The sequence below is a fragment of the Ascaphus truei genome, chromosome 8 (genome assembly GCF_040206685.1).
Source record: "Ascaphus truei isolate aAscTru1 chromosome 8, aAscTru1.hap1, whole genome shotgun sequence".
NCBI classification, from domain to species: Eukaryota; Metazoa; Chordata; class Amphibia; order Anura; family Ascaphidae; genus Ascaphus; species Ascaphus truei.
Genome location: NC_134490.1, coordinates 77,074,092 through 77,102,053, shown reverse-complemented (window position 1 = coordinate 77,102,053; position 27,962 = coordinate 77,074,092). Strand labels below are relative to the sequence as shown.

The following is a 27,962-nucleotide window of genomic DNA, read 5'->3' as shown; positions in this document are numbered from 1 at the left end:
TAATGTTCTAAGAGCTGCTCGGACTCTAATGAATGGGACCAATGGTATTTTAAGCATATTTTGGGGCCATTGTCCATTCCTCACACTCATTTTAGTAGACAGGAGAAGCCTGTGCTTCAACTGGGATTACTGCCTTGGTTTCAGCAATAAAGGGAAAACGTAGCAGTGGAGTTTGATAAATAGACTGACGGAATAAGTGAATAGAACAGTTTACTGATATTTTTATTGGATCCCAATACGGAGCATAACAAGTTGTTTTGTGACGTTTGCATCTGCATTTAGTTATCCTTGGGCTGAGTCCCCGGTGGTGACGGCGGCGCGCCCCACAGCACTGCCCTCAATGGGTCAGGCCTCCGCGGCTGCGTGTGCGTGTGGGCGCGCAAAGCGCTGTGACGCGTCCGCCGGCAGGGAAGGCAAGAATGTTGTCTTCCCGTGCCCCGATGCGATCACAAGGTCGGCGCGCAGCCAATGGCAGGGCAGATGTGCCCCGTCATGGCTGCGCCCCATCAAGGCCCCGCGCTCCCCTACAGACCGCCGATCTCGGCTGTAGTCTCTGCACGCGCCGCCATGCCGCCAGGCTCGCGTGCAGCAGGGAGGCGCGGGGCCGGAGACTTGAAGAGGCGTTGGGATCTACTTCCAAAAGCCTCCTGGCTACAGAACTAGGACCGTGCAAAAATCACCACCGTGTTTAAGGAAACGATTCCCATTTAAAGCAATTGGGGGGATATTTATGGAAGTCTCCAGATTTATTAAAGGACAGACAGTGGTTCCAACGTGAAACATTTTTATTAATACATTTGGTGCCGTTTTTTTGTCTTAGTTTTACAGCCGGGAGACTTTGGTAAATTGAGTTTTTCCGTTTATAAATGTGGTGTGAGTCTTCTTTACGCTTTTGACCAGTTTTTATCACTGGCAGATTTGCGTAAATACCCTCCAATTAGCCAGATATTCACACCTTTGTTTGAAACATTTAAAATGTCCTAATTATATGTTACTAGTAGATATGGCAAATAAAAATACTACTTTGTGAGCACCTTCACGTGTCTCAGACAGGTCTGCAGCCCTGCCTTTCCCCATTATCTGTTCGCATACTGTGCTTCCACAGCCACCAGGGATTCTGGGAAATGACGTGCAAATGAGCACAGTGTGTCACCTTTTGCTTCATGTCCATTTTAACATGGACTCCTATAAGCATATGCCTGCCGCATTACACAGCTTGCCAGCACAGCCTGGGTTATAGAAGTGTAAAGCCAGTAACCCTGCTCACTAACCGCTGGTTCGACCTTTTGATTCTCATCAGTGTGCGGCTGGTTATACTGGCTCTGCAATGTGAAGCTGGGATAGGTTTCAACCACACATTAAATAAGTTATGGTGGGTAAAAAAAAACAATGTGGGGAAAATGATAAAAATGTTCTTAGTAATCAGATTTACTCAGATATTATCTCCCATGTGGGTTATTTTTTCAATTATAATCCAATTTTTATATATATAGGTAAAAAAAACCCCATACAATTCCTCTCAAGTAACATTATTACAGTATGTTGTAATATATTACATCTGTTACAGCACATTTGACCGGTAACTTATTTGTGCTGGAATTTATCATATAAATCCTTTTCTTTGTTACCACAATAAAACAGATGTTATCAGTGGCTGACACCTCAGAGAGTGATTTGTTTAACCTATTCCTCCTTTAGCCCTTGTTGTGCTACTCCAAGGAGAAGCTGTGCTGCAAAATCAAGGCAGATTAGCTGAACCGTTCAGAGGACGAAAGAGAGAAACTTTCCATGCTGAAAAGGTGAGTACTCAATTATTGGACTTGAAATCCATAGTTTTCACAAATGATATAACAAATCAAAAATACGGCTTTATTCCAGCGGTATTTCTTGTCTGTCTCGTTAAAAATTCCATGTTTTTTTTTTTTAACTTTAAAGTACATTGGAAATCTAATACTTACATAGTATTACCTGATTTTAAGAACCAGAAGAAATCATAACAGTCTGCACTATACACTGAGTATAACCAGACTGCACTATACACTGACGCGGAGTATAACCAGACTGCACTATACACTGAGTATAACCAGACTGCACTATACACTGACGCGGAGTATAACCAGACTGCACTATACACTGATGCGGAGTATAACCAGACTGCACTATACACTGATGCGGAGTATAACCAGACTGCACTATACACTGACGCAGAGTATAACCAGACTGCACTATACACTGACGCGGAGTATAACCAGACTGCACTATACACTGACGCGGAGTATAACCAGACAGCACTATACACTGACGCGGAGTATAACCAGACTGCACTATACACTAACACTGAGTATAACCAGACTGCACTATACACTGACGCAGAGTATAACCAGACTGCACTATACACTGACATGGAGTATAACCAGGCTGCACTATACACTGACGCGGAGTATAACCAGACTGCACTATACACTGATGTGGAGTATAACCAGACGTGGAATAAACCAGTATCTGGCGACCTAACACTACATGAAAGCAGAAATCTCGATATTTTCTGACATGTTTTATATGATTCAGAAGCACCCCATGCCCACAGTCATTCATCCAGACACAATGACGTCTCTAATACAGCCACACACAGCATTACAAGCACATATGCAGTGGCACAATATACAGTCTACCAACCAAGAGTGAGGGGAGAGGGAAGGCAGAGAGAGAGACGGGGGAGTGAGAGAGAGAGAGGAGGGACTCGCAGGGCTGCAGACAAGGAGGAGCAGACACCTCCCCACCCGCTCAATAACTTGGGGCCCCAGTGGAGACTCTAGTCCTGGGCTCAGGTAAAGTTCTCAGCTGCTCTGCACACACTAAGGCCTCGTTTGTAGTGGGTGTGAGTGACGCCAAAACAAATGTATGTTGTCCAATGAGAGCGCACATAGTGTGCGCGTCCAAGTGCGTGATTTTTTTAAATCCATATTTGAAATTGTTCTTGCCACGCGTCACGGCCTTGTCACGTGAGCTGTTCAGCCAATGAAGGCGAATCGCTCACGTGACGTCACGGCCACGCCTCCCTGTCGCCTCCAGTGCACAAAACGCGCGAGTGGCGTCACGCGGTCGTGCACGTGCACGTGTACTGACGCCGAAACTATAAACGAGGCCTTACAGAAACCTACTACACACTCAGTACTACTCACACTTGTCACTCAAACACATTACACCAAATCACATTGTATCGATCTCCGTACTCTGCAGAGAACGTAATCTCCCTTGGCCCGGGACTCCTTGTCACTTTGTCTTCATTTCTATTCATATTTTCTTATTTAACCAAATTTGTATTTCGTTTTGCACAGCACTAAGTACGTGATCAGTGGTGTATACAAAATAGAAATAATAATCATAATTTCTCTTCCAAACACGTATACAGCTTCTAACAAACACGATTTAAACAAGCAATTCATGCATTTTTTTAAATATTGTTTTTTTTTTTAAACATAAGATTGAAGCAGGGGTCTCCGGTGCTGAACCCCATTAATTTCAGGGACCCCCTACTTCAAGAGATACTGACCTCCAAAGGGGGTTCCGGTATCTCAGCAATGTTGAAAGCTCCCGCGTCACACAGGCCAATAGGAAGCGGAACCTGAGGACATCACGGCTTCCTATTGGCCCGCAGGGCGTCCTCGCAGCTGAAGTTAATGGGGTTCAGTTCCGGAGACCCCCTGCTTCAATGTTATGAAAAAATAAAAATAATTAGCAAAAAAAAATAATTGCCATTTTGGACTGCCTGTTTAAAACCAGCCCTTTTATAAATAGACAAATCTATGGAGGTGTGAATTGGTAACAAGAGATGTGCAAAACTGTGCAAAATTAATTCCCAACATTTTAAATGTCTCCCCCCCCCCCCAGATTCGATTCCATTCAAAACATGTCGCCAAACCTCAAAGGGTCAAATTAGCAAGCTTTCAGCAAAATATCACCAGACAGTGAGCGAAGCATGGCGTGTGCACCCTGTTTATAATTTCAGCATTAAGCAAATCTAGCGGTTTTCAAGTTTCATAAGCGAATGTAGCAAATTAGCATATTTAACCAAATTGCACATTGACTTAATGCTTGGCGAATCACTAGCGAACTCTGACTCGAAAAAAGGTGAATTTCGCATTGTTCTCGACCTTATGCAAAAGTTTTGCACACCTCTGTCGGTCAGTGAAAACAGCTCATTAATTCTGGTGCTTGGGGTGCTGATATTTTGAGAAATAAAGTTCCCAACATCACACTGCTAAACTGGATCATCGGGGAAGAGATTGGGCAAATACACTAGCACAGAATGGTGCCGGATTGGTGCTCTGCAGACCTGGGTGGGAGACAGCTGCATTGCTTGTGCCTACAGACATGCTAGAAAGGCACGATTATTTATTTATAAAATGTTTTACCAGGAAGTAATACATTGAGAGTTACCTCTCGTTTTCAAGTGTGTCCTGGGCACAGAGTTAAGATGACAAATAATACATGGTTACAAATACAGTTACATAAATGAACATATATACATTATATACAAGACATTGCATGCACAGTTAAAGAAAATATATATTATGGGCGTATGAAACAGTTACAGACCAGATTAAAATGTGAGACAGCTTTAGTTTTGAAAGAACTTAAACTGGTGGTGGATGTGAGAGTCTCCAGTAGGTTGTTCCAGTTTGGGATGCGACCTGATACTTTGCTGAACAGTCTTTTGGAGTCAGATCTCAGATGATAAGTGCTGCATGTGGTAGGGGTGAGGAGCTTGTTCAGATAGACGGGTATCTTGCCCAGAAAGTATTTGAAGGCAAGACAGGAAAGGTGAACTTTGCGCCTAGACTCAAGTGATGACCAATCAAGTATGATAGAAATATGATACATGAAATATGATATGATACGATTAGAATATGAACGCGTCCTTATTTTGTCTTGTAAAGTGAGTGGGAGGGAATCTATGTTTGCCCAGCTTCTATTTTGCCAACCCCTCCCAAAAGAATGGAAAGTTTGAATATTATCATCTCAAATATTGCAAATCCCAGATATTGAAACATACTGTATATTTTAGCTTGGTGTGTTACCCACTACCATTTTTGTCTATACTACTTGTAACAGGGGACATATCCCTGTTCAGTAATGTGCCTTTAATCTAGCAGTGTGGTGGTTAACTTCTGGTAGTTAATTACTAAACACCACCTGCCTGATTGAGATGGCTTACAAAAGCCTGTCTGTTCAAACAGGAAGTAAGAACTCTTTAGCTGACACCTGAGCTGAACTTGGAGACACACTTGTTTTGAGCTCTGCCAAAAGTTAGCAGAGCTGCTTTCAAGACACAAGGCCCAAATAAGACTTCTAAACCTGGATGCTGATTTTCTGTGCACGCTCCGTGCGGTTCCAGGAGAGCAGAGAAGCTTACTCTACAGCTGATAAACAGATAAGACTTCCATTATTAAGAGACTGCTTATATCTGCTTATTTTCCTGCTATGTTTGGGGTTGGGGAGAAATGCTTGACTAGGGAGATGTGAATTGGTTGCATAGTGTTTTCACTAGAATTACTCCCAAGTGAATGGAAGCTTTATTTCCCCCCCTATGTTTGGATAATTTTCCTGATTAAAAGGAACAGGCACAATAAAGCCTATTATAAATTCACATTATAAAGCCTCCTAATTGTGTACCTCTGTGAACGTCCGTCCACATATGGTCGTCAGAAGTGGGACAAGAGGTGTCCTTGTAATTAAAAAGGACCTGAGTTTTTATGTGAAATTTTTTGTTATGCTTTTTTGCCTACAAACAAGTCTGAACAACTTGGGGAAAAAAAACCCCTCATGCAGCAGAGATTAGATTTAAAGGGACACACACCACTGAAACTTACACTGCACTGAAACTTACAAAACCACAGATGGACTCTTTTCCCCAATCCCAAGAGACTCCTGAAGCAGGTAAACCTTTAATTACCTATCACATAGTGTAATACGGTCATTGAAATAGGGATTTTGCCTTCTAGCCATAGTCAGGGTTCAAGAAGTGAGTCAGCCCTTAAAAAGGGATAGGTTTTTCTTGTTTTCAAAAGTTTCGCTGAAGCAGTGAAAACAGATGGTGACCCACGAGTGGTATGATTTTGCAAATAAAGGTTGCCACACCGCATAGGGCTACCAGCTGTGAATGGAGTATATGCAGAAAAGTGTGAAAATTGATACAAAGACTGTGCTGAAGCAGGGGTATTTTTAGCAAACAAATGCTGAGTGTAAAATTGCCCTATAAAGAAAAAGTTTTTTCAAAGCCAATTGCTGAGTGTTGAGTCCACTGCAAAGAATGTTTTTTTTTCTGCAAGTAAAAAAGTATGCCTATTATCTTGGGAGCAAAACAGACACCCAAAGTGTGAAGTGTGAATGCCATAATACCCAAAGATGAGACTGAAAAATACTGAACTCAGGCAGAAAACCAAATTCTGTTGCTGAAGCGGAGGGATTCACCTAGCAAATAAATGGTGTATAGCAAATAGACTTTTTTACCTAGCAACTGCACAATCTTGTATACCTGATAAGAGAAAATGCATGCACAGAACTGCTGATATTGAAAAAAAAAAAAAATTACCCAAGAAAGAAAAATCTACAGAGATGCCTGTGAGAGCAACGACCTCAACAAGCAAAATATGCCCATCTGTAGGACTATCACAATTGGGGGTTCTAGCAAATACAGTGGCAACAGCTGCAATAGCGCCTCCTGAGGTCAGGAAGAAAATGACACCTGATAGCCTAAAAATGGAGGACAAGATGCAGCGTTCCTGTAATGAACCCTACCCCACGGAAGAGTGGCCCTTCCAGTCCAATAAAGAGGAAGACATCTCTTACGGGGAACCCGAACCGAGTCACACCCATAAAACACCCCAAGAATGGTGGGGGTGCCTGAACTCGGCACGAACAGAAAAGACCGCTCCCTTTGATGACGAATATGATCAGCAGGAGACAGAGCGGGAGCAGTGGATCACCGAATATTTCCATCAGCTATTATAGTTGCAAGAAAAGCTGGATGGATCCAGTGACGCTGCTAAAACTTCAAATGAAGATGGAGACCCCAGTATCCCTGAAGGGACGGTGTCATCCAAATCAAAAAGGAAGAAAAAGAAAAGCGGTTCTTCACTTACCGTGGAAGTAACAGACACGTCCGCAGATCCTGTGGAGAAAAAGGGGGACCGAGATGCCCTGCAGGCTAGAGAAAATGGAGAATTCGTCCCGCGTATAACCGAATATCCAGAGGGCCCAAGGCAGAAGTCGTGTACCCCAAAGAAGTGTCTGTCCGGTGCCAACAGTGAGGAACCCTCAACCAGTCATCCCAGGGAAGCAGAGCCAGAACCAGTGAGTGACGATCCCTTGACCAGCCCTGAAGACGCCCTGAAAATTGCCAGGCGTGACTGTGATTTACTCCGTGAACAATTAAATCAAAAGAAAGATGGTTACGCGGAGCTACTGAAAAATAGCGTGAGGCTACAAAAAGATGTGCTCACAATTTACTCTTTAGCCAGGACAGAATTGGATGATCTCAAGACTGAGCTAGATACTGCAAAGGCTACTATTTCCACCATGGATGAAAAGCAGAGCCAATCTGATAAAATGGTGGCTACGCTAAAGCGGAAGTATAAGGAGGCACTGAAGCAGATGACAGTCTTCCAGCAAGAGGTTCACACTCTTCGCATAGAGCTGAATGCCTCACAACAGGAGATCAACAGTGTCCGGATAGAAGTGGACGTATCTCAGAAAGAGGTTCAGACACTCCGCAGAGCACTTGATGCCTCACATCATGAGACCAACAGCTGCCGCACAGACCTGGAAGTTTCCAGAAAGGAACTACACAGTCTCACTGAGGAGCTGGACATTTCAAGGAAAACTATCCTACATCTTAACTTAGATCTCAAAGTCTCTCAGAAGGAGCTTCAGAACTTAAACCTGAAGATGGAAGTCTCACGCCAGGAGACAGCCCGCCTCCAAGCAGATGTGCAAAAATGGAAGGTGGACTGCAAGGAAGCCCTGAATAGTACAGAGACTGAAAAAAGAGAAAATTTAAGATTAAAAAAAGAAAATTCTGAGTTGACAGAATACGTCAAGGGAAAGAATGAAGAGCTGCAGGCTCTTAAAGAAATAAATAAACTTTTGAAAGAGGAAATGTTTGAAGCAGAGCACCGACTGCAGAACCAACTGCAAGGTCTGCGTACACACCTCCAGTATGCTGAGGAGAAGCAGCAAATGCTGCAGGAAGAAAAGCTGCAGGCTGCTAAAGAGGTACAAGCGCTGCAGGAACGTCTGAATACCCAGTACGTCCCCACAGAGCAGTATGAGGAGCTAAAGGCCACACTGCATGTCTTCAGAGAATCATTGGAGGCGGAGCTTCGATACCAGGTGACTCTGTATGAGAGGGAGCATGAGAAGGCTCAGAAACTGGAGGAAGAGCTGGAGAGACAGAGAGACTGTTCCATTAACTTGAGTCAGTACACCAAGGAGAAAACAGACGCAGCGGCAACCTTGACGACAAAAATTACAGAGCTCCAGAATATGAAGGAGACTCTGATACAGATTCCTCCAATACGGAAAAAGGTAATGGCACTGCCCAAGCACCAGTATCCCACAGTAACTAATGCCCGTGAGGACAAGGGTACAGTGAGAGTTGGGGACTCCACGCAACTTCAAAACAAAAATACGAAGTTTGAGCCACCAAAGAAAGCACTAGCCAAACCTACAGCTGCCCAACAGGCAACAAACAGAGGTAGGAGTGCAGAATCCTTAGCTGAAGAAGCTGAACTGGTGACTCTGTGGTGTGGAGAAGCTGCAGAAAGACCGCTTCAAGAGCAGAAAACTCCAAGGGCTAGTCCTAACTGCTCTACAACTGTTGCCATACACTTTGTCTACAAAAAGAGGAGTGCCCGACGCAACGTGGAAAAAGTCCTCCTCGAGCGACTGAGGAGTGCTGATCTCAAGCACCTTCAGGAGGAGACAAAAATAAACTGGAGAAAGGGCTCCAATCCCAGCGGGACAGAAGGTTCTCTTCCTCCATCCACTCTCATTCAAGTCACAAAAAGATCTCGAATGAGAGTGGAAGGATGAGAGTGGAAGGATGGGCTTTGGCCGTGGTAAGCCCGAGCTTCCCACAAACAGGGGAGGTATGTAACAGGGGACTTATCCCTGTTCAGTAATGTGCCTTTAATCTAGCAGTGTGGTGGTTAACTTCTGGTAGTTAATTACTAAACACCACCTGCCTGATTGAGATGGCTTACAAAAGCCTGTCTGTTCAAACAGGAAGTAAGAACTCTTTAGCTGACACCTGAGCTGAACTTGGAGACACACTTGTTTTGAGCTCTGCCAAAAGTTAGCAGAGCTGCTTTCAAGACACAAGGCCCAAATAAGACTTCTAAACCTGGATGCTGATTTTCTGTGCACACTCCGTGCGGTTCCAGGAGAGCAGAGAAGCTTACTCTACAGCTGATAAACAGATAAGACTTCCATTATTAAGAGACTGCTTATATCTGCTTATTTTCCTGCTATGTTTGGGGTTGGGGAGAAATGCTTGACTAGGGAGATGTGAATTGGTTGCATAGTGTTTTCACTAGAATTACTCCCAAGTGAATGGAAGCTTTGTTCCCCCCCCTATGTTTGGATAATTTTCCTGATGAAAAGGAACAGGCACAATAAAGCCTATTATAATTTCACATTATAAAGCCTCCTAATTGTGTACCTCTGTGAACGTCCGTCCACACTACTGTTGAAATATCAAATTCTGCATGACATATTCCAAGATTATTTATCATAAGAAACTGGCTAGTCAATAGATTTGTTATTGAAATGTGTTCTTTTCTAATATTTTATAATAACTACCAACATAAAATGTTATTTAAGTCAAAGGCATCTTGAAGCAAAGTGATCTTTGATTCAGCACTTCAGAAGAAAGAACACGATGAAAGTCTGAAGGTATAATTTAATAAAGGACGATTAATTTTTAAGAGTATAATTAATAGTAACGCACACATGGAAAAATGAAACTGAATGCCAAAATAGCATTACCAATACATTGAACTGGGGAATGTTTCCTTTACTTTCCTTCTCAAAGGGATATTGTAGCAAATCCCATCTAATTGTTATCTTATCTTTAGGGTACCAGTTGCTACCTTGTCTTATTTCCCACTTCCTTTCAACATCCATTGCAACCTGATATCCCTCTTGCAAACACTGTATATAATATTGTTTCTGTATTTCTGCCCCACCTGATGAAGAACCCTGAGAGGTTCAAAGCGTGTAACATAACTACTTGTTGGTCCAATAAAACATATCATACCACCTACTCCCTCTCCCTCCTTTGTAACTTATCTTTTGATGATATATCTCAGTTTTTTCCATGTACAAAAGATGCTCAGAGCAGGAAACAACTCAATACACACCATTGGGCTCCTTGCTTCTGAGCCTCACACTCCGTCTCAAATGCAAGGGAGTACCATTATAATACCTGTATTCCAAGAGTGGCAGCAACATTCTAACACACCTTAGAAAGACACTGATCAGCCCCGCGTAAACTGTGAGATATTGATGCAATATTGAGGATTTTTTGTCCCCGTTAGGAAAAAGCAGCAGCAGAGGAAGCTTTATTGTTTTTCATTGGGCCCAAAGATGAAAGACCTGAGCTAGAAGAAGGATCTTCTGTCCAGAATGTTGACCAGGTGTTGTTTTTATTTACTTTACATCCGCTTTAAAATGCCCCAAATAATAATAGGGTATGTGAAAGATCTTCCCTACGCCTGCTAACCGGTACTGTACCTTTAACTAACTTTCTTGCAATAAGACCGCCAATTAGAAATAAGCACTTTCCACGTTTATAATATAGTTTATATAAAATAGAGAGTTATTGAAAAAAATCATCTCTGTGATGTATTGCGGTTATAAATGGACATTGGTGACCATGCTGTTGAGAGGTACATAGCACCTGCAGGGTAAACAGATGCACTTTTTTTGCTTAGAATAATCTATTCTTGTAATAATGTATTGCATATGCATTCATTCTTCGTGCTACAGATGTTATCAACGGACAGTTTTCACTCTGCTACTGACAAGAAGGACCAAATCACCACCACCGGTAACAAAGTAGAAGAGATTGAGCCTTACTTATTTAGAGAAACTTCTGTCGAGTATGAAAATGTTGAGGAACGCCGGCAAAAAGCTAAACAATGTTTATTTGTCCCAAGCAGTTTGCCAGGTAATTAAGATCACTGGAGACTAATTGCTTTTAATTGATTTTTTTTTTTTAAATATTGCATTTCCTTCATTTTTTTACACTGGCCTATATATCTTTGTGCAATTCCCACTAAAATATTAAGTAGCAATCCCCCCTGAGAGGTTCGAAAGCTTGTAACATTTCAACCATTTGTTGGTCCAACCTTCTCCCTCTCCCAACCTTGTTACTACAGCAGGGCCCCGCTTCTCGGCGCTCCGCTTTTCGGCGATCCGCTGATACGGCGGCACCGAGAAGGGGGCAGCCTTGTTGAATTTAAAATTGCGCATGCGCAGAACGGGCAGGTGCGCCCGGCGCACATGCGCAGACCGCCAGTTGCGCACGCAGACCGCCGGTTGCGTGCGCAAACCGCAGGTCACACATGCACAGAACGGCGAAAGTGCCGGTTTGCGCATGCGCAGCACTGAAAATCGCCGGAACCGCTTTCCGGCGATTTTCACTATACGGCGGGCCTCTGGAACGGAACCCGCCGTATACCCGGGGTCCTGCTGTACATGGAAGAAAGGACTAACACGGCTACCCACCCTACGGTACCCCCTTCCCGAATCTTTATTTTAAAACTTACTTGTATTGGGAGGTTCAAAAGAGCTGGCCTGTGGACCCCCGACCTCCGGGAACCCCTTGTTTCCAGTAAAAAGGAATGAACATTTTTGGTAGTTTCGTCAAAGACTACAAACATGGTGAATAGAAAGCGGTAACATATGTAACCCACTCGTCCGGCTTCTAGGGAGATTAAATCGGGGTGTATTATTTGGCTACTCCGCGTGGGTTACCTGACTCGGGGGCTGGATACAGGCGGCTGGGCGATGAGGTAGCAAGGTTGTAGAATAATGGCGCCAGGAACTTTTTTTTTTCGTCTTATTTTTTATTGACACTTTCAAAAATGACACTTATGTGGGAAGAGGTTGGGGATACAAAAGAAAAAAAGGTCAGGGGGGAGGACAGGGGGGACCAGGAGTCCAATAAATTTACATATTACGTAATGTGCCGAGAGAAGTTACAGATCCGTTAGTTTTGATATCAAAATAGCATCACTATACATTTTTCAGTTAAAGCAAGATTGTATTTAATGTATACCCTGTTCATTTATGTAACTGTACTTGTAACCATGTATTATTTGTTTTACTCTGTGCCCAGGACATACTTGAAAACGAGAGGTAACTCTCAATGTATTACTTCCTGGTAAAACATTTTATAAATAAAATAAATACATTTTCGGTCAGTGTGGAGCTGCCTATGTGATTAGCCAGGGTTGCCAAGTCCTCTGGAATTTTGCGCATGCATCATTAAGAAAACCCGTCATCTTCTCTATCTCACAAGTAAACCAGATTCTCTGTTTGATATTTGAGATGGACGGAATTCTCTTTTTTTTCCTTATAAAGGCCATCTCACATCTAGTGGCTGTAAATATATGAGTGAGCAACTTATTCTCCTCTCTAGACAAAGTCCCCATAGGCCTATTGAGTAGGCAGGCCCATGGGTCTGGCCTGATGGTCGTGCCCAAGATCCGCTGCGCCCATGAAGCCACCCTTTTCCAGAGACCCTGGACTTTTGGGCAGGACCACCACATGTGTAAAAAGGATGCATTCTCCTCGCAGCCCTTGGGGCATGTCGGGGGATAACCCGGGCAGAACCTGGAGATGGTCAACGGTGATGTGTACCATCTTAACAACACTGTATAAGCGTTTTCTTTAATAGATGTATTAATTGAGCATTTAGCTGCAGCCTTGAATATTTCCAGCCATTGTCTCCCAAAATTTCGTTTAACTCTAATTCCCATTTTGCCATGTATTTCAAAACACTACAATGGTCAGGCTTTGGGAAGGCAAAGTGTGGGTATAGATGAGAGATCAGCTTTTTTTGGCCCTCTCCATCTAGACAAAGCCTCTCAATCATTGTGAGGGAGACATTGGGATCTGTCTGTGAGACAAATGCTCTTAGTTGTAAGTAGTGGAATAACTCACTTCTGGGGATATTTTTTTCTGTGGTGAAGTATTCGAACTGTCTGACTTTACGGTCGAGATTCTGGCTCAAGTCTATTATTCTAGATAATCCTGCTCCTGCCAATACATGAGCGCATATTTGGATAGGCCTGCGGTGAATTCCGCGTTCCCCCACAGTGGCGTCATCAGGGACCTATTAGAAGTTAGTTTATATTTGAATGTCAGGGTCTCCCATAATTTTAGGGAGTGGACTATTGTAGGTAGAGAATCCTTCAGTACCTCTTTGCACTTTTGGGGAAGTCACAGCAGCATCTCTAGTTTTGTTGGGTGAAATGTTGTTGCTTCCAACATCACCCAGCCCCTTAGCTCAGGTTTGTCATGGTAATGTATCGATTGCCCCATTTGTGCCGCCCTGTAGTAGGAGATCAGGCATGGTAATGCCAGACCTGCGCCAGGAACTTTTGTAGTAGAACTGTCATTTATTTGTGTCCCCAACTCAGGGACCGCTCATTCACATATTAATAAGGTTGTACTGTATTTTATAACAGACAGACATGAATATGGCACTCTTAACACTCAAATGGAATGGAATGGAACTCGAATGGAGGTACTTTTACTTAGTCGCTCTATGTATATGTGGGACTCGGTCCCCCTTTGTTGCTTCGGGACATCATCGGTATTAATTAGATTTCACTAGGCCCCTACGGGAGTCCTGGTGGGTCTTTCTTACATGACCCGATACCGTTGGCCTGTTTGGGAACAGCCACTTCCATGCAGACGATTAGGAATATTAATGCAGATCCGCGGTTAGAGCTGCTCTGCCGACACCCGGGAGCCCTCTTTTCTGATGCCCTCTGTGGCACGCCGTATTCCTTTTCCTGTAATATTCAGTACTCCATTCCTTCTTTTGGGGATTCTTACTTAGAGGGCACTGTCCCCATCTACAACATAATAAACGGGTTCCTGGTCTGTGCTATTACTTTATAAACATTACTTATCTACTCTCCCCAAGGCTCCTCTCCTCCTGTCCTCCTGGAACCTAACCTTCTCAAACTTTCCCCCTTATATACTCTCAGTGATGTCATGATCCCATGACAACACAGGGTGGGGCCGGTACACACCAACCATACTAGTAACCCTTTAATAAACCCTTTAGGGGGGTGGGGGAGGTTACATGTAATTTCCCGATTAAATATACTGTTTATCTATATATCTTGTGATACCTTTTTAGTGGGATTTCTGGCTTAAGAGTTCAGTGCTTTATTCGGTATTAAACTCTATTTCCATTCCCTTTACCTTTAATACCATATTAAAAACCAACAACTAGAAAGTTAATGCCACCTTTCCACAAATACTTATGTTATAGCTTGTATATTGACCCTGAACATTTCTCTTTTACATTGTGGGATTTCAGAACGTATACGTATTTTGACTCCGCTAGCTTTTTTATTTCCGAAATTTGTAATGGGAGTTCTGTAAAAAATCAAATCAAGGTATCATTAGTTTGTACATCATTTGCTTCCCCGTGTCTTCCTCAAAGCTTTTTATACAGGGATTTTATAGAGGAATTGCACCTTGAAATTTGAAAAGCTATTAAACATATTAGAAATGAAATATAAAACTGGTAGAGATTTTACACAGGTAAGTTAACAGGACCCGCCTTACCTTTGGCATTGCGCAAGGGGACAAGCCGGCAGCGGGGCCCTCCTCCTGCAGCGTAATGCCATCACAGCGTAATGACGCCACGTTGTCATGGCAACAGATGCTGCAGAAGGCTGCTCCGCATAAGGTAAGACCTCCCCTAGATACTTATACCACCCCCAGATACACACACCTCTCCACCATGGGCTGAGCTGCGGCCGTGCACCAGTTCGGGGACTCCCCAGCCCCCTCCTCCAGCTCTCCCCTCTCCTGTCGGGTGGAATTTGGAACCCGGAGCCAACAGGAGAAGGGAAAAGAGGGAGTGCGGGGCTCCCCGAAGGCGCGAGGCGCAAGACAACCACGTTGCTCGCCTTACCCTAAGGCCAGCCCTACATGGAAACAACGTATTAGTTATCCACAATCCACATATTGGGCTTTTCCTTCACTTCATTCGGTGTCATTGAATGTAACTGTTGTTATAGTCTTTCATAGGTATAAAATGCCCCCAAATATGGAGCCACGTCTAATGGAAGATGAGGGACTTTACGTTGAACAAAGGCTGGAATTAAGCAAGAAAACTATAAGAAAAATGGAGAACAGACTAATTCAGGAAAATGATGTAAGAACCCTAAAATAAAAGCTATAAGAGAAACGTTAAAATATTGTATTTACTTAAATGCGGTCCATGTTTATTTCCATATGAATTTCTCAAGGGCATCAGCTGGTTTGGAGCGGATGGAGAAATAAAATCACTACCATCTCCAATCAAGCAACCCTGGGCAATAAGAACACCCTTACCTCATTATAAGTTTCAGCCAGCGTTACAGGCTGTTTATAAGAAAGTAAGTCAGCAACTTTCATTATTAAGAGGCAGATTCCGAATGGCGACAAATGTGAATAATTTACTATTATAATCGTTTATTTGTAAAGCGCCAACATATTCCGCAGCGCGGTACAATGGGGGGTACAGAGTTATGTATAAAACATAAACAGACTGACATACCAATAAGGACAAACACACAGAAGGTAATGAGGGCCCTGCTCGTGGGAGTTTGCAGTTTAGGGGGGATAAGGGGCAATGTTGAAGCAAAAGGTTTCTCTGCTGCTCGTTGTGGGACGGAGTATGCCTATGGGTGGAGTATGGTCCGGACGCACAGCTGATCCCATTAAAGTTTGGGCATGGGGATGTTAGGGGGTGTTAGATAGCGTGGAGTTTGGTCCAGACGCACAGCTGGTCCCTATAGGGATGCGTTTGGAGGAGATGTTAGGGGATGCCAGATAAGCTTCCTTGAAAAAGTGAGTTATCAGTGAGTTTTTAAATGTCTGAAAGCTGGGGGAGAGTCTGACAGTGCGGGATAAAGTAATTCCAGAGAGAGGGGGCAGCGCGGGAGAAGCCTTGTAGGTGGGAGTGAGAGGAGGTAATAGGGCAGGAGGATGGAGAGTGTCATCAGCAGAACGTAGGGGGCACTTAGGGATATATTTTGGGATGAGGGGGGGGGTGCAGCGTCATTGAGCGCTTTGTAAGTCAGAGCCAGGGTTTCACATTTTAGACTGTAACCTCTAGAACGCAGGGACTTCCTTTACTATTGTCTGTTTTTTATTTTATTTGTTGCACTTATTGTATTCTTATACCCTAAATCAGGGGAGCGCAAACTTTCTGAGCTGCGCCCCCCTTGCTCTGGCGCCCCCCTTACTCGGTTTGGCGTCGTCAAATGACGCTGCGGGGTCATGTGACCCTGTTGCCATGGAGACGGGCGTGTGACGTCACTCCGCATGACACCGCGGTGCCATTTGACCATGGCAACTCGTCTGAATTCAGGTAAGTGAGATGCAGAAGCCTCACGAGACCCCCCAGCTTTTAATTGAAATGCCGCGGGGAAGAGCGTGGGGCCTCTGCAACTGCCCGTGCCCCCCCAAAAAATCCCGCGCCCCCCACTTTGGGCACAGCTTCCCTATATTGTATAATCTCTTTATTAAAGTGATGCATACACTGATCGTGCTATATACAGGAAAATACATATACAAACATATATACAACCGTTACTGGCTGTGCTATGTGAGTGCTCCATCTAGTGGGCCAACAAGGTATGGCAGGTCACATTACAATACAAAAAAGTAATGTAAAGAGAGCATTAATCGACAGGTAATCTGCTCTGTTTTTTAGGGGTTGTCATTTGATCAATTACTCCATTTAGGGACTAAAACCTGGTGACTCTCACACTGTACAATATACAAAGAAGTAGTAGACTCATTGATTTTCTGTGATTCTCACTGATTTTTGTCATAAGTGATTGAAAGACTTCGATGGATTCTCACGGATAAAAGTCAGTGTCTGTCATTAAAATGACTTTTTAGAAATCCAAAATCTCACAGATTTTAGCCTTTGGAGGTTGACCGACATGAACCTTTTATTTTTACACCCATTTTTTCCTTTCCCACACACCGCCCTTTGTGCAAATAATTCCCCTCCCCAGTGGCACTGCCAAGACCCCCTGGCAGGGTTTAATAATGCAGCACAGTGGCAGTGCAAAGTATTTTGCTAAGTGTTTAGTGGTTGACACGGGCTTGTGTAGGAAAAAGTAACGTAATGGTGTTGTATAAGAAAAAATGCGTTTTCTAACAAAACACAATTTGATTTTTTTTTAAGGCATTACAATTTGAACAGGAGAGTTCAATAATAAATGCAGTAGAAGGGAAAAAGGAACTATTTCAGCTCGAGCTCATCATTTCAAGTGTGTTATTTAAACACCATCATCTTTTCACCGAAGAGCACGTTTTAGCTTCTGATCTTTACCAACTTTATGAAAATTTCCAGTTCAGGCAACAGCAAAATATAACTCAAGCACTGTGCGAAAAAGTAAGGATCCTTTTGTTTCTATATATCATTTGTTAACACATTATGGGCCTCATGCAGTAAGCGACGATTATGTGAAATCGGCAAGCTTATCGATTAGTCATGTTATTGGCGTTTTTCCCTCTCCGTATGCAGTAAGTGCCGAATACATTCAAAATCAACCCGAAAACAAATCCGCCCACTCTCACGATGATGAGCCGATCACACACAGGTGTATCGGCGTGCGTGGCGGGGTGCTGTTAGGTTGCACAATCACAAATCTTGCTGAATCAGGCGAAACAAGCATGTTTTTGATTGCGCGCCATATTTAAAGGCAACGTGTACTGCTAATCATTCTCTGTGTTGTTGGGAGTGAGAGAGAGAGAGAGACGCACAGAGCTGGACGATTGAAGATTTGCATATTGACTGAGAGACTTGTTGTGTATTGGGAGAGCTTTGTCCTTTGTTGTTTTGTTTACATCTTTGTCTTGTTTTATATGTGGAAGTGGGTCGTGTGATTGCCTGTACATTTCTTGTCTGTTTTTTGTGAGTGCTGGAAGTATGCCCGCAAAGCGTGGGAAGAGTGATGCTGGTGGGAGTGGGAGTGCTACTCGTGCGAGTACGCGTCGGAGTGAACGTTCTGTTCAGGGGAGTGATGTTGCTGGTGCACCGAGTGGTGTTGCTGGGAGTGGGAGTGCTGTTGTTGGGAGTGGGAGTGCTGGTGCTGCGAGTGGTGTTGCTGGGAGTGGGAGTGCTGTTGTTGGGAGTGGGAGTGCTGTTGTTGGGAGTGGGAGTGCTGTTGCTGTGAGTGGGAGTGCTGGTGCTGGGAGTGCTGGTGCTAGGAGTGTGAGTGCTGGTGCTAGGAGTGTGAGTGCTGGTGCTAGGAGTGGGAGTGCTGGTGCTAGGAGTGGGAGTGCTGGTGCTGGTAGTGCTGCTGGTGGCGCAGTTGCTGATGGGGTGTCTGGTGGTGGCGTGCTTGCTGGTGGCCAGCTTTTGGAGGCTCTTCCATTGGAAGAAGGAGAGTCCAGTCAGCACCAGCCAAGCTCTGACCCTAAACCTGCTCGGAAGAAACGTGTGGAGAAGCCACGTAATCCTCGCTTCAATGACCAGGAAAATAGGGCTCTTGTCACTGGCATTCTGGAGCACTATGACAGTCTCTATGGACATTTAGTAGGTAAGTGTACCTTTACATTTATTATTCAAATACATGTGATCCTAGGTCATCTGAGTTTTGTTCATATGCAAATATGGGTACACAATATCTTTCTATGTTCATTAGTGTGGAAACACAGCTTTTTATCATGCCTTACAAGGACAAATAAACACAGGCGGTCAATTTGCCAGAACTGCATACAATATGAATGCAACCTTGCTTACATGTATAGGTTTAGTAGTGAATGCTCATGTGCTTCACATATTACACATAAAACAGCATGTTTGCTATCTCTTGGAACAGCTAGCAGTGTAGGAAACTGGTGCTTATATTATTATTAATTTACCTCATATCTTTTATATGTTTTTCAAGGGCGGACAAGTGCAGCAAGCAAAAAAGAAATGTGGGACACAATAGTCATTGGTGTCAATGCCTGTGGGAATAGTGTCAGGGACAAGTATCATTGTCGGAAAAGATTTGATGATATTAGGTCCAAATTGAAAAAGAAAATACAAGACCAACGCGTGCATGCTACTGGCACTGGAGGTGGGCCCACACCACAACGTCTCATATTGACTCCATTGGAGGAGCTGCTTCGGCCAAAATTACTTACCGTCGTCGTGGAAGGCTTGGCTGGTGACCGTGACATTGGAATTTATCCGTCACAATTTCCAGCAGGTGATAAATATTACTGTACTAGGCGTGTCGTTGCTTACAGTTATTTTGCATATTTACACTGCTTTTTATACTGTCTTCACAATATAAGCATACCTGCATCTATATATGTATATGTCTGATTCTGTATATATATATCTCAAAATAGACATATATGTAGTAGTCCTACTAAAAGCAGTAACTAATATAGCACGTGCCATTGCGTGCTCATTTACATGTGAATTCCCAAAATGCATAGCTGCAGTGGAAGCAATTGATGGTGGGCGAAGATGGGGAACAACAGGGTAGTACACATGTGTAACACATGTTCATGAGAAATTATTAGTAGCTACAGGTACAGAACAGAAATATGTATCATATTATTGTGTATTTTATTGATTTTACTCCGACAAACATGACATTACTGCCTATTTTAAGCATGCATCAAAGAAATTGCATGTAACGGCCTACAAACATCACTGGCACTAACACATCTATAGTTGCTTATGAAAAGGTCCATTTTTGCTTTATGTCATATACAGACAGCATAATGAGGCACACGTATCATATGTTATGTCATTGTTTTCATAACTTAAACACTGCAGATGACTACTTAGCTCATCTACCATTGTGTTAAAGCAGCTGCAATTAATATCTCATCACAGCATACACTTCAACAGAGGGGGTGGGGTTCAGCACACACACTAATTACAGCCTCATTTCACGGTCAACTTAGTTCACACCATTTTCACCTGTTTCAAGTAATTGAAAGGTGTGGCTGATTAGGCTTTTTGGGGAAGGGAATACCTTTCTTACAACCTGAATAGCACAACTGAAGTTAATCACTCATTTGAAAGCTTAACTCTAGCTACTAAATGCCCCAACAACTCATTACTTATCAAAGCGTACGTCACACATTAGTTCACTCATATCTATAGTTGAACTACTATCAAAGACACATTATCACACACTGCATGTGTTGTCTTGTTGAGTCACAGCCACATTCAGGTGTGCCACATCTTCGATTAATGTACCACACATATCCTCTACCAAAAACAACACTTTTTGCAATATGACCACCTTCATGATAACCATTGTGAATGGTCATCTCATGATAGTTATGTACATTATGATACTGATATCACTACACAACATATGATTTTTATGTACTAATTTAATCTATTTATCCTCACGCATTACTGCAGAAACATAGTATGTTGTATGTTAGGGAACTCAAAACTTCTAAGTACACAGGCATGTACAGTGTTATTACAACTATTTATGTTCACTTTCACACACATTTTCGGTTAAGGAACTGATGTTGTTAGTTAATCATAAATACAGAACATACAATAAGTGTTTGTTCAATATTTACACATGTAAATGTAAAACTTATGTTATTGTTATATATAGTTGCCCCTGGAGGACATGTGTCACCTGAGATGGAACAAGTGTCTTCACCTGGGTCAGCCAGCTCAACACAACTAGAAGGTGAGTGTATCATTTGCTGGCCATATAATATGTGCTCTTCTATATGTTATGTTGTCATGTTCATTATTTGTTTTGCACATCTTCTTTAAATAGGATTACTTAGTGTCAGTGCAAATTAAGTGTAAGGCAACATGTATTGTGTTAGTGATGTGAACTATCATGTAGGACTTCTGAGTTTAGAGCAACTTTTCATTCATTCATATTTCATACTGAGTCCAAACATTATTCGTAAGTCAAGGTAGTTTTTAATGTGAGGTTATAAAACGTATGCTAACATGTTAGGTGTTACTTAGGACACAGTACAATTACATAGTAACACAGCATACATTAACATGCCATTTAATAATGTGTACATTTCTTTTTAGAACATCATGGTGATGAGGATGATGAGTATGATGAGGATGACGCCGCAGAAGAGACTGAAATACAATCATGTGACCATGAAGAGGTGCCAATAGAAACTGTTGTACCGCCAAATCGTCCATCAACTTCCACATACGATGCAATTGTAGCTTCAGAGGCAAAAATAGTGGACGCAGAAAATCGTCGCCATTCAGACATGATGACAGTGCTGGAAAGGATGATTGGACTGCAGGAAGAAACAGTATCACAATTGGCACATCTCCACAGAGTCTTCATTGAAGTGCCTAAACAGTTGCAAAAAATCAACACCTCATTCGAAGCATTAGTTGTTCAGCAAACACAAGCTAATTACTGGAGAATGACTAATGTACCACAATTCAACACCTCACAGCCAGGATCTGTTCATGCAGGTCAGTTTTCACCACATTCATCTGATATTCATTCACCAGGCCCAAATGTTACCGGTCAAGTAGCAGACATTGCTGTGCAGGTTCCTGACGACATCCTACCGCTGCCATCTGTACAAATTCAGCAGCTGACACCTACAAAGGAGGCCACAAAAAGAAAACACAAGCAGTTACTACTGACCAGTTTTTGGTCAAAAACAAAAAAAGACTCACATGAAACAGACCGACCATCACTTGTGCAGTGTCTACCAACTTGCTCACATGTGTCAGTGGGCACAAGCTCTGTCGGTGAGTCACTTGCCACAAGCCCTGTCCGTGAACAGTCAGTACCCACAAGCCCTGTAGGTGAGTCACTGCCCAAAAGCCCTGTAGGTGAGTCACTGCCCAAAAGCCCTGTAGGTGAATCGCTGCCCAAAAGCCCTGTAGGTGAATCGCTGCCCAAAAGCCCTGTAGGTGAATCACTGCCCACAAGCCCTGTAGGTGAGTCACTGGCCACAAGCCCTGTAGGTGAGTCACTGGCCACAAGCCCTGTAGGTGAGTCACTGGCCACAAGCCCTGCCCGTGAAGTGCCAGAGGCCACTCAAAGTGGCTCTGTTGTGCCTAAAGTTGGTGGCAAAAGAAAAAGGAAAATTCAAGAGACAACAAGCAGGCCTGTTACTCGCTCGCAAAAGGAACAAAAAAAATAAATGTTATAATTCAGAAAATATGTCTTTGGCCTTGTTTTGTTAACTTCAGATTATCTAATTACTATTGTATGTATGCTGAAGACTGTGTTGTTTCCAAACTTTCAACTATGTTCTTGTACACGTGAAGTTTTGGAAATGTTAACACTCATAATTAATTGTGTTATAAATATTTATGTTTTAATCGTCTGTTCAGTAATGGTCCACCAGGAGCCAGTTGCTAAGTTTAGAGAAGCTGCCATTGACTTTGCAGCAAAACATTGCATTTGGGTGTGTTAATTGATGTAAGAATTGCATATGCATATTAGTCACATGCAATTATAAAAACACCTAAGTAACTGCAAACATCTTTCTTGTACGTGTACAGCAGGATTATGTGTAAATTATTACTTACCTTTGCCTTGCTTGGCCATTGTAATTTTGACCTTTAATCATTTGTGTGTTCTTGTTTCAATAACATCTCAGAATGTATAATAATATATACACACACACACACACACACACACACACACACACACACTCTGAGTGTGTGTGTGTGTGTGTGTGTGTATATATATATATATATATATATATATATATATATATATATATAGTACTATATAAACTGGTATACATGTATTTTACAAACTAATACACTTCATGCTTCCTTGTGAAAACACTATTTTAATAATACAGGCCTAATGTTTGAGAAATATCCTAAGTATGAGACTCTAACAGTATTGTGCTTAAACAAATGTTTATTACTTAATTCAATCATGTTTCTCACCATTTAAATAGGTTTCATACAAGGTATACTTAATGCCATCAATGTTGTGTGTACTCCTGCAATATTAAAAAAAATAACATATAATATATAAATATATATATATTTTTATAAGAGAGATATATTTATATATATATATATATATATATATATATACACACGTATTTAAACTCATGCAGACAGGGAGTTAACCAGACTTTCACATACACACAGAAATGTAAGCGGGGAAAAAACATTTCTTTTTGCAGGTGTCTGTTTTTACTGATATGCCTGGCTAAGAAATATTTTCACACAGTGGTCTTTGTTAGTTGTCAAAAAAACACTATGTGAACGCATTCAAAGTCTAGGGATGTTTTTCACAAACGAGATAAAAGAAGGAGAAATGTTTCTCCCACAGTCCCATATCACGAACCACAACTGTTAACCCAATTAGACAAACAAATCCAATTGGCGTTTGAAATAAGGAGTCAAAGTAGTTAGTTTTGTTGACCTTGACAAGGAAAAACAGGAGTTTGTTAGCCATTCAGCACATTCATTTTGATGAGCAAATAACACAGACCTGCACACAGCTTTTGTGCTACTCAGACATGGCTGATGAATTCGTTAACAATATTAATCCCCTTTTAGGGTATAAGTACATGATCTGTGAAGCCATCTTGAACAGTCGCGGACAGAAAGCAAGCACACGCCAAATCGATGATTTCATTCGAGCAAAATATCCTTATTACCAAGACCGTAAGCATGCACGGAATTTTAATTCCTCAATAAGATTCACTTGATCAAGTAATGACTTTTTTGAACGTGACCAGGATAAGCTACAACACACCTATGGTTTCTGGAAGATTGCCCCGGAAAAACAATTTCTCCTGAAAGACGGCACTTATATTGTCGTGAAAGGCATATTTATTCCTAATGGCAATAGCAATGTATCCGCTACTACTGATCCGTTTGAATCGATACGTGCTGCAATATCTGCAGCCTCCATTCCTGAAACCCACATTGTACAAGAACAAAAGTACTATGATTATGTACCAAGCCTTTCAGCTGAAAATGCATTGGAATGGGAACCCGAAGAAATGAACCTACCTCCCGACCAATTATTTGAAGAAAGCAGTGGCGATTCCTATGAGCGCATCCTGGAGGAGATATGTGTCATACTGGATTCAGCGGTTGGGTTAAGCGTGGATGAAAATGCCTTGCATTTCTGGAGCGACCAGTTGCAGCCAGGCGAAGAGTTAATTCTAGAAGAATGGTAAATATAAGAATCGTTATGCGTTGACTCTGCGTTTAAATTTTTTTTTTTTTGTAACCACCATTTTCACTTTCAATGCGTGGATACAGCGTAACATTGCAGACTGCATAACATGTAGCGATCACAAACAAATTGTTTCCTAATACAATATAGTAGAACCTGAAAGAGTAGTACACATTGCTGACGGAATAAATATACGTACTTTCCTATCCCTTTAAACATATTAGCAACATTTTTCCATTACTCTAACACATACCTGTTTTGTTATCATGCAACATCTACAACATTGAAAACCGGGTCCACCACGTATGACGTGGGACCCTTGTCATGGGCCAAGGCGTCCTTAAAAAGGATTACTGATGTAAGTCCCGCCCCCAAGCGACGTGCGCGCCTCAAAGCCTATTGGCTGTCATGTTTTGTTATAGTAACGGTAACTGCAGTGTGTGATGCGTGCGGCTCAGTGTTTGTAGGCGTACCCTGGGCGTTAGCCGAATGTTAATTGAGTGGGAGGAGTGTTAGCGTGCGTTTCACGCTGGCTTAACATGACGTCACACGTATTGCATTTGCGCATTGTGTTATCGGCCGTGCTTTCTGTTCAAACACGTCTGTTTAAAAAGAATACAGATGTACTTGTTTAGAACGAATGTAGTTTCGTCTTCATTGTATTTGAAATAAAGATGTTATGTTTACTGGTATTTTCAACATGTATTGAACGCACAACGTACGCTTTGTTTTGCGCATGCGCTAACAGTTAGTGGAGCCAAGCGTGAAGTGCGTGCGCACACAAAGATGTGCGCGCACATCTTTCAGTATACAGGCAACGTTCACTTCTTATACATAGTTATGCCTGCTACAAATTTAAAGAAACATTACATACTGATGAACAGTTTTACTTCTAACATATAAGTGACTGACGTGTGTATCTACACAATCATATAGAGCTGCGTAACGCGTTGTCACGGATGCATATCTAGTAAGGTGCCATCTTTGACCATCATGTGTTTGCTGTATTTCAGAGATGTCGGGGAAGATACAATCGGATCAATGTATGATTTCAGAAGAGTCTACCTTTATATGAGATGATTGTGAGGAGGAGCCACCGACTACTATACTACATATGGAACTAATTTTATATTGCTTGCAGCGCTTATTAACAAACAATTAAAAATGTGATACCCTTATGCCTATATTGCATAAGCACTTAATTAACATAATGATGTTGCAAAAGAGTGCCTCATGAATTTTTATTGAGTGTTCTTTAATGACTACTAACATTTTATGACATGGTGTGTTTTATATATAACAACCATTCCCACTCTGCTAACACATTTGTGTATTATAATATGTAATGGAACGTATGACTGTCGAAACTATGTAACAATAATAATAATAATATGAGCATGTTCATGTATAGGGCTGCTAGTTGTACGCAGCGATTTACAGACACATGTTTCAGCCTGAGGTCCCTGGCTTGTGGAACGTACAAATGTTTTTTTGCCGCATGAGGCACAGGGAGATAAAGTGACTTGGCCAAGGTCACAAGGAGCCCACACCGGGAATTGAACCAGACTCCCCTGCTTCAAACTATCAGTGCCAGTGTGTGTCTTTACTCACTGAGCCACTCCTTCTCCCAATGTAAAGGACACTTACAACCAAGTAGCCATTTATTTTTAAAATCTCTTGTTACATGGGTATGTAGATAAAATGGTTTGGGACTGTAGCAAATAATGTTACTGGCCAGATGTTATGGTCCCCTCCAATGCATGATGTTCTGAATATGACATCACCATCATGTTATGAAGTACGTTTCTGTGTATATTTCATTAACCTAACTAACTATAGTTTACTGTGTTTATTAATCGTTTAGAAATACATAGTATAGTCAATATGATGATATAAGCTACCATAATAAAGCTGGTGTTATCATTTGTCGGTGTTATACATGGATCCTACACCAATTGATACACACACAAACAGTTGTCTTAAAAAGTGTGTCTATGCTAGTGATGAATGTGCTCCCGTAAGTAAACAAATAAGTACAGTTATCCCCTTTTCTCCAAACACCTCTATATTACATTAATGGAAATTATAAGGAAACATACATAAAATGTGATGAAATGTGAGTAATCATTTTGTAATACAATGCACATGAAACCTCAAGAGTAGCTAAATGCATATACATGATACAGAAAGTACATATATGTAACATTTGTGTTTAAACCAATATATTGGGTTTTTAGTTCCAATAATTATAGGAAGATTGAGGTAGCCACATCTTATGAGAGTTGTCAGCAAATATACATACCATGATCAGTCATACTGCAAATATACCTATAATGCAAAGGAACAATATATAAATTGCAAACATTGACATGCCATCTTCAGTACCGTAAAGAACACATCAAAGTGTGTATTTGGTGTTAAATGTGCAACACCATGTATATTTAATGACATTCAAAATGTAAATCAGCCTGGTGTACACATCATCTGGATGTACATGTTACACTGCACCAATAACATTGTATGTAAGCATACTAGAAGCATGAATGATTATGGGCATAATATGTGTTTTGCCTTAGCATAAGGAATAACACAATGCTAAAATATTATTGCTTTGTTACCCAAGTTGTATTCACATACACACAACTAAAGTACAATTGAAGAGGGATTATATAACCTGTGCAACAATAACATACCGGTGCCACATCCCTTTGTGCACACAGCAGAGAAAAGAAAGGTGTGCAACCCATATTCATCTGTGTCCTAACAGAAGGTTATATAAAGAAACATTATTGTTAATATAACATAATTAAACTATAAAAGTAGTACTAGGAACATATGAGTTTGTACTTACAAGAAAAAAATGAATTGATGAGATTCTGTCGTGTCTGGCCACCACTGGCTGTTTGTTCATTTTCAGCAGCTACATGGGTGGGATGCTCGTCTACCAAAGCCTCAGCTAGGTCTGACTGTACATTGTGCCTGAGTGCAACATTGTGCAAAATGCAACAGGCAAGGATAATATCAGACACTTTTTGAGGCTTGTATAGAAGAGCCCCACCAGTTCTGTCCAGACACCTAAACCTGGTCTTGAGTAGGCCAAATGTCCTCTCTATAACAGATCTTGTAGATATATGGGCTGCATTGTACCTCTCCTCTGCTTCAGTTTGAGGGTTTAGCACCGGAGTCAAGAGCCACGGCCTAATTCCGTATCCTGAGTCACCTATAATGAATGGAGCACACATAAGCTGACATTAGTGATCAAATTGTACAATGCCAACATTCCTAAATCAAAATGTGTTTTGTGTTAGAACATGTAAATGTGTACTCACCCAGCAGCCAACCAGGTTCAAAATGACCCTCTTCGAACGCATGGAAGACTGAAGAGTTCCTCAGGATAGAGGAATCGTGACTGGAACCAGGGAACTTGGGTACCACATGCATTATCCTCATCGTGGCATCACATACCACCTGTACATTGAGTGAATGGTAGTGCTTCCGATTGCGGTA

The 27,962-nt window shown here is 42.0% G+C and overlaps 2 protein-coding genes and 1 long non-coding RNA gene across 25 annotated transcripts in view; 2 read left to right on the top strand and 1 right to left on the bottom strand.

The window, feature by feature from the left end:
* Positions 1 to 27,962, top strand: part of CC2D2B (coiled-coil and C2 domain containing 2B) — a 194,415-nt gene that overhangs the window by 26,795 nt on the left and 139,658 nt on the right. For 16 of the 22 annotated variants that reach the window (XM_075612732.1, XM_075612733.1, XM_075612736.1 and 13 more), the window contains 6 exons: positions 1,699 to 1,799; positions 10,602 to 10,700; positions 11,053 to 11,233; positions 15,336 to 15,472; positions 15,567 to 15,695; positions 17,501 to 17,710. In XM_075612732.1, coding sequence (XP_075468847.1) covers positions 1,699 to 1,799; positions 10,602 to 10,700; positions 11,053 to 11,233; positions 15,336 to 15,472; positions 15,567 to 15,695; positions 17,501 to 17,710 — 857 coding nt within the window. Of the gene's footprint in view, positions 1 to 1,698; positions 1,800 to 9,885; positions 9,958 to 10,601; positions 10,701 to 11,052; positions 11,234 to 13,760; positions 13,820 to 15,335; positions 15,473 to 15,566; positions 15,696 to 17,500; positions 17,711 to 27,962 lie in introns of those variants that run through there. The other 6 variants (XM_075612747.1, XM_075612746.1, XM_075612750.1 and 3 more) reach the window with 4 other exon arrangements.
* Positions 20,861 to 22,463, top strand: LOC142502014 (uncharacterized). Its single transcript, XM_075612759.1, has 2 exons — positions 20,861 to 20,984; positions 21,350 to 22,463. The coding sequence occupies exons 1-2, from the start codon at positions 20,888 to 20,890 to the stop codon at positions 22,438 to 22,440; spliced, it is 1,188 nt and encodes a 395-aa protein (XP_075468874.1). The 5' UTR covers positions 20,861 to 20,887; the 3' UTR covers positions 22,441 to 22,463.
* On the bottom strand, positions 20,936 to 27,598 carry LOC142502015 (uncharacterized). Of its 2 annotated transcripts, none has more exons than XR_012803629.1 (5): positions 27,307 to 27,598; positions 27,149 to 27,215; positions 26,758 to 26,783; positions 24,287 to 24,441; positions 20,936 to 21,889 (listed from the first exon to the last, which is right to left on the bottom strand). It is a non-coding gene; the product is annotated as an uncharacterized LOC142502015 (long non-coding RNA). The 2 variants fall into 2 exon arrangements; XR_012803628.1 differs by lacking the exon at positions 20,936 to 21,889 and adding an exon at positions 23,200 to 23,259.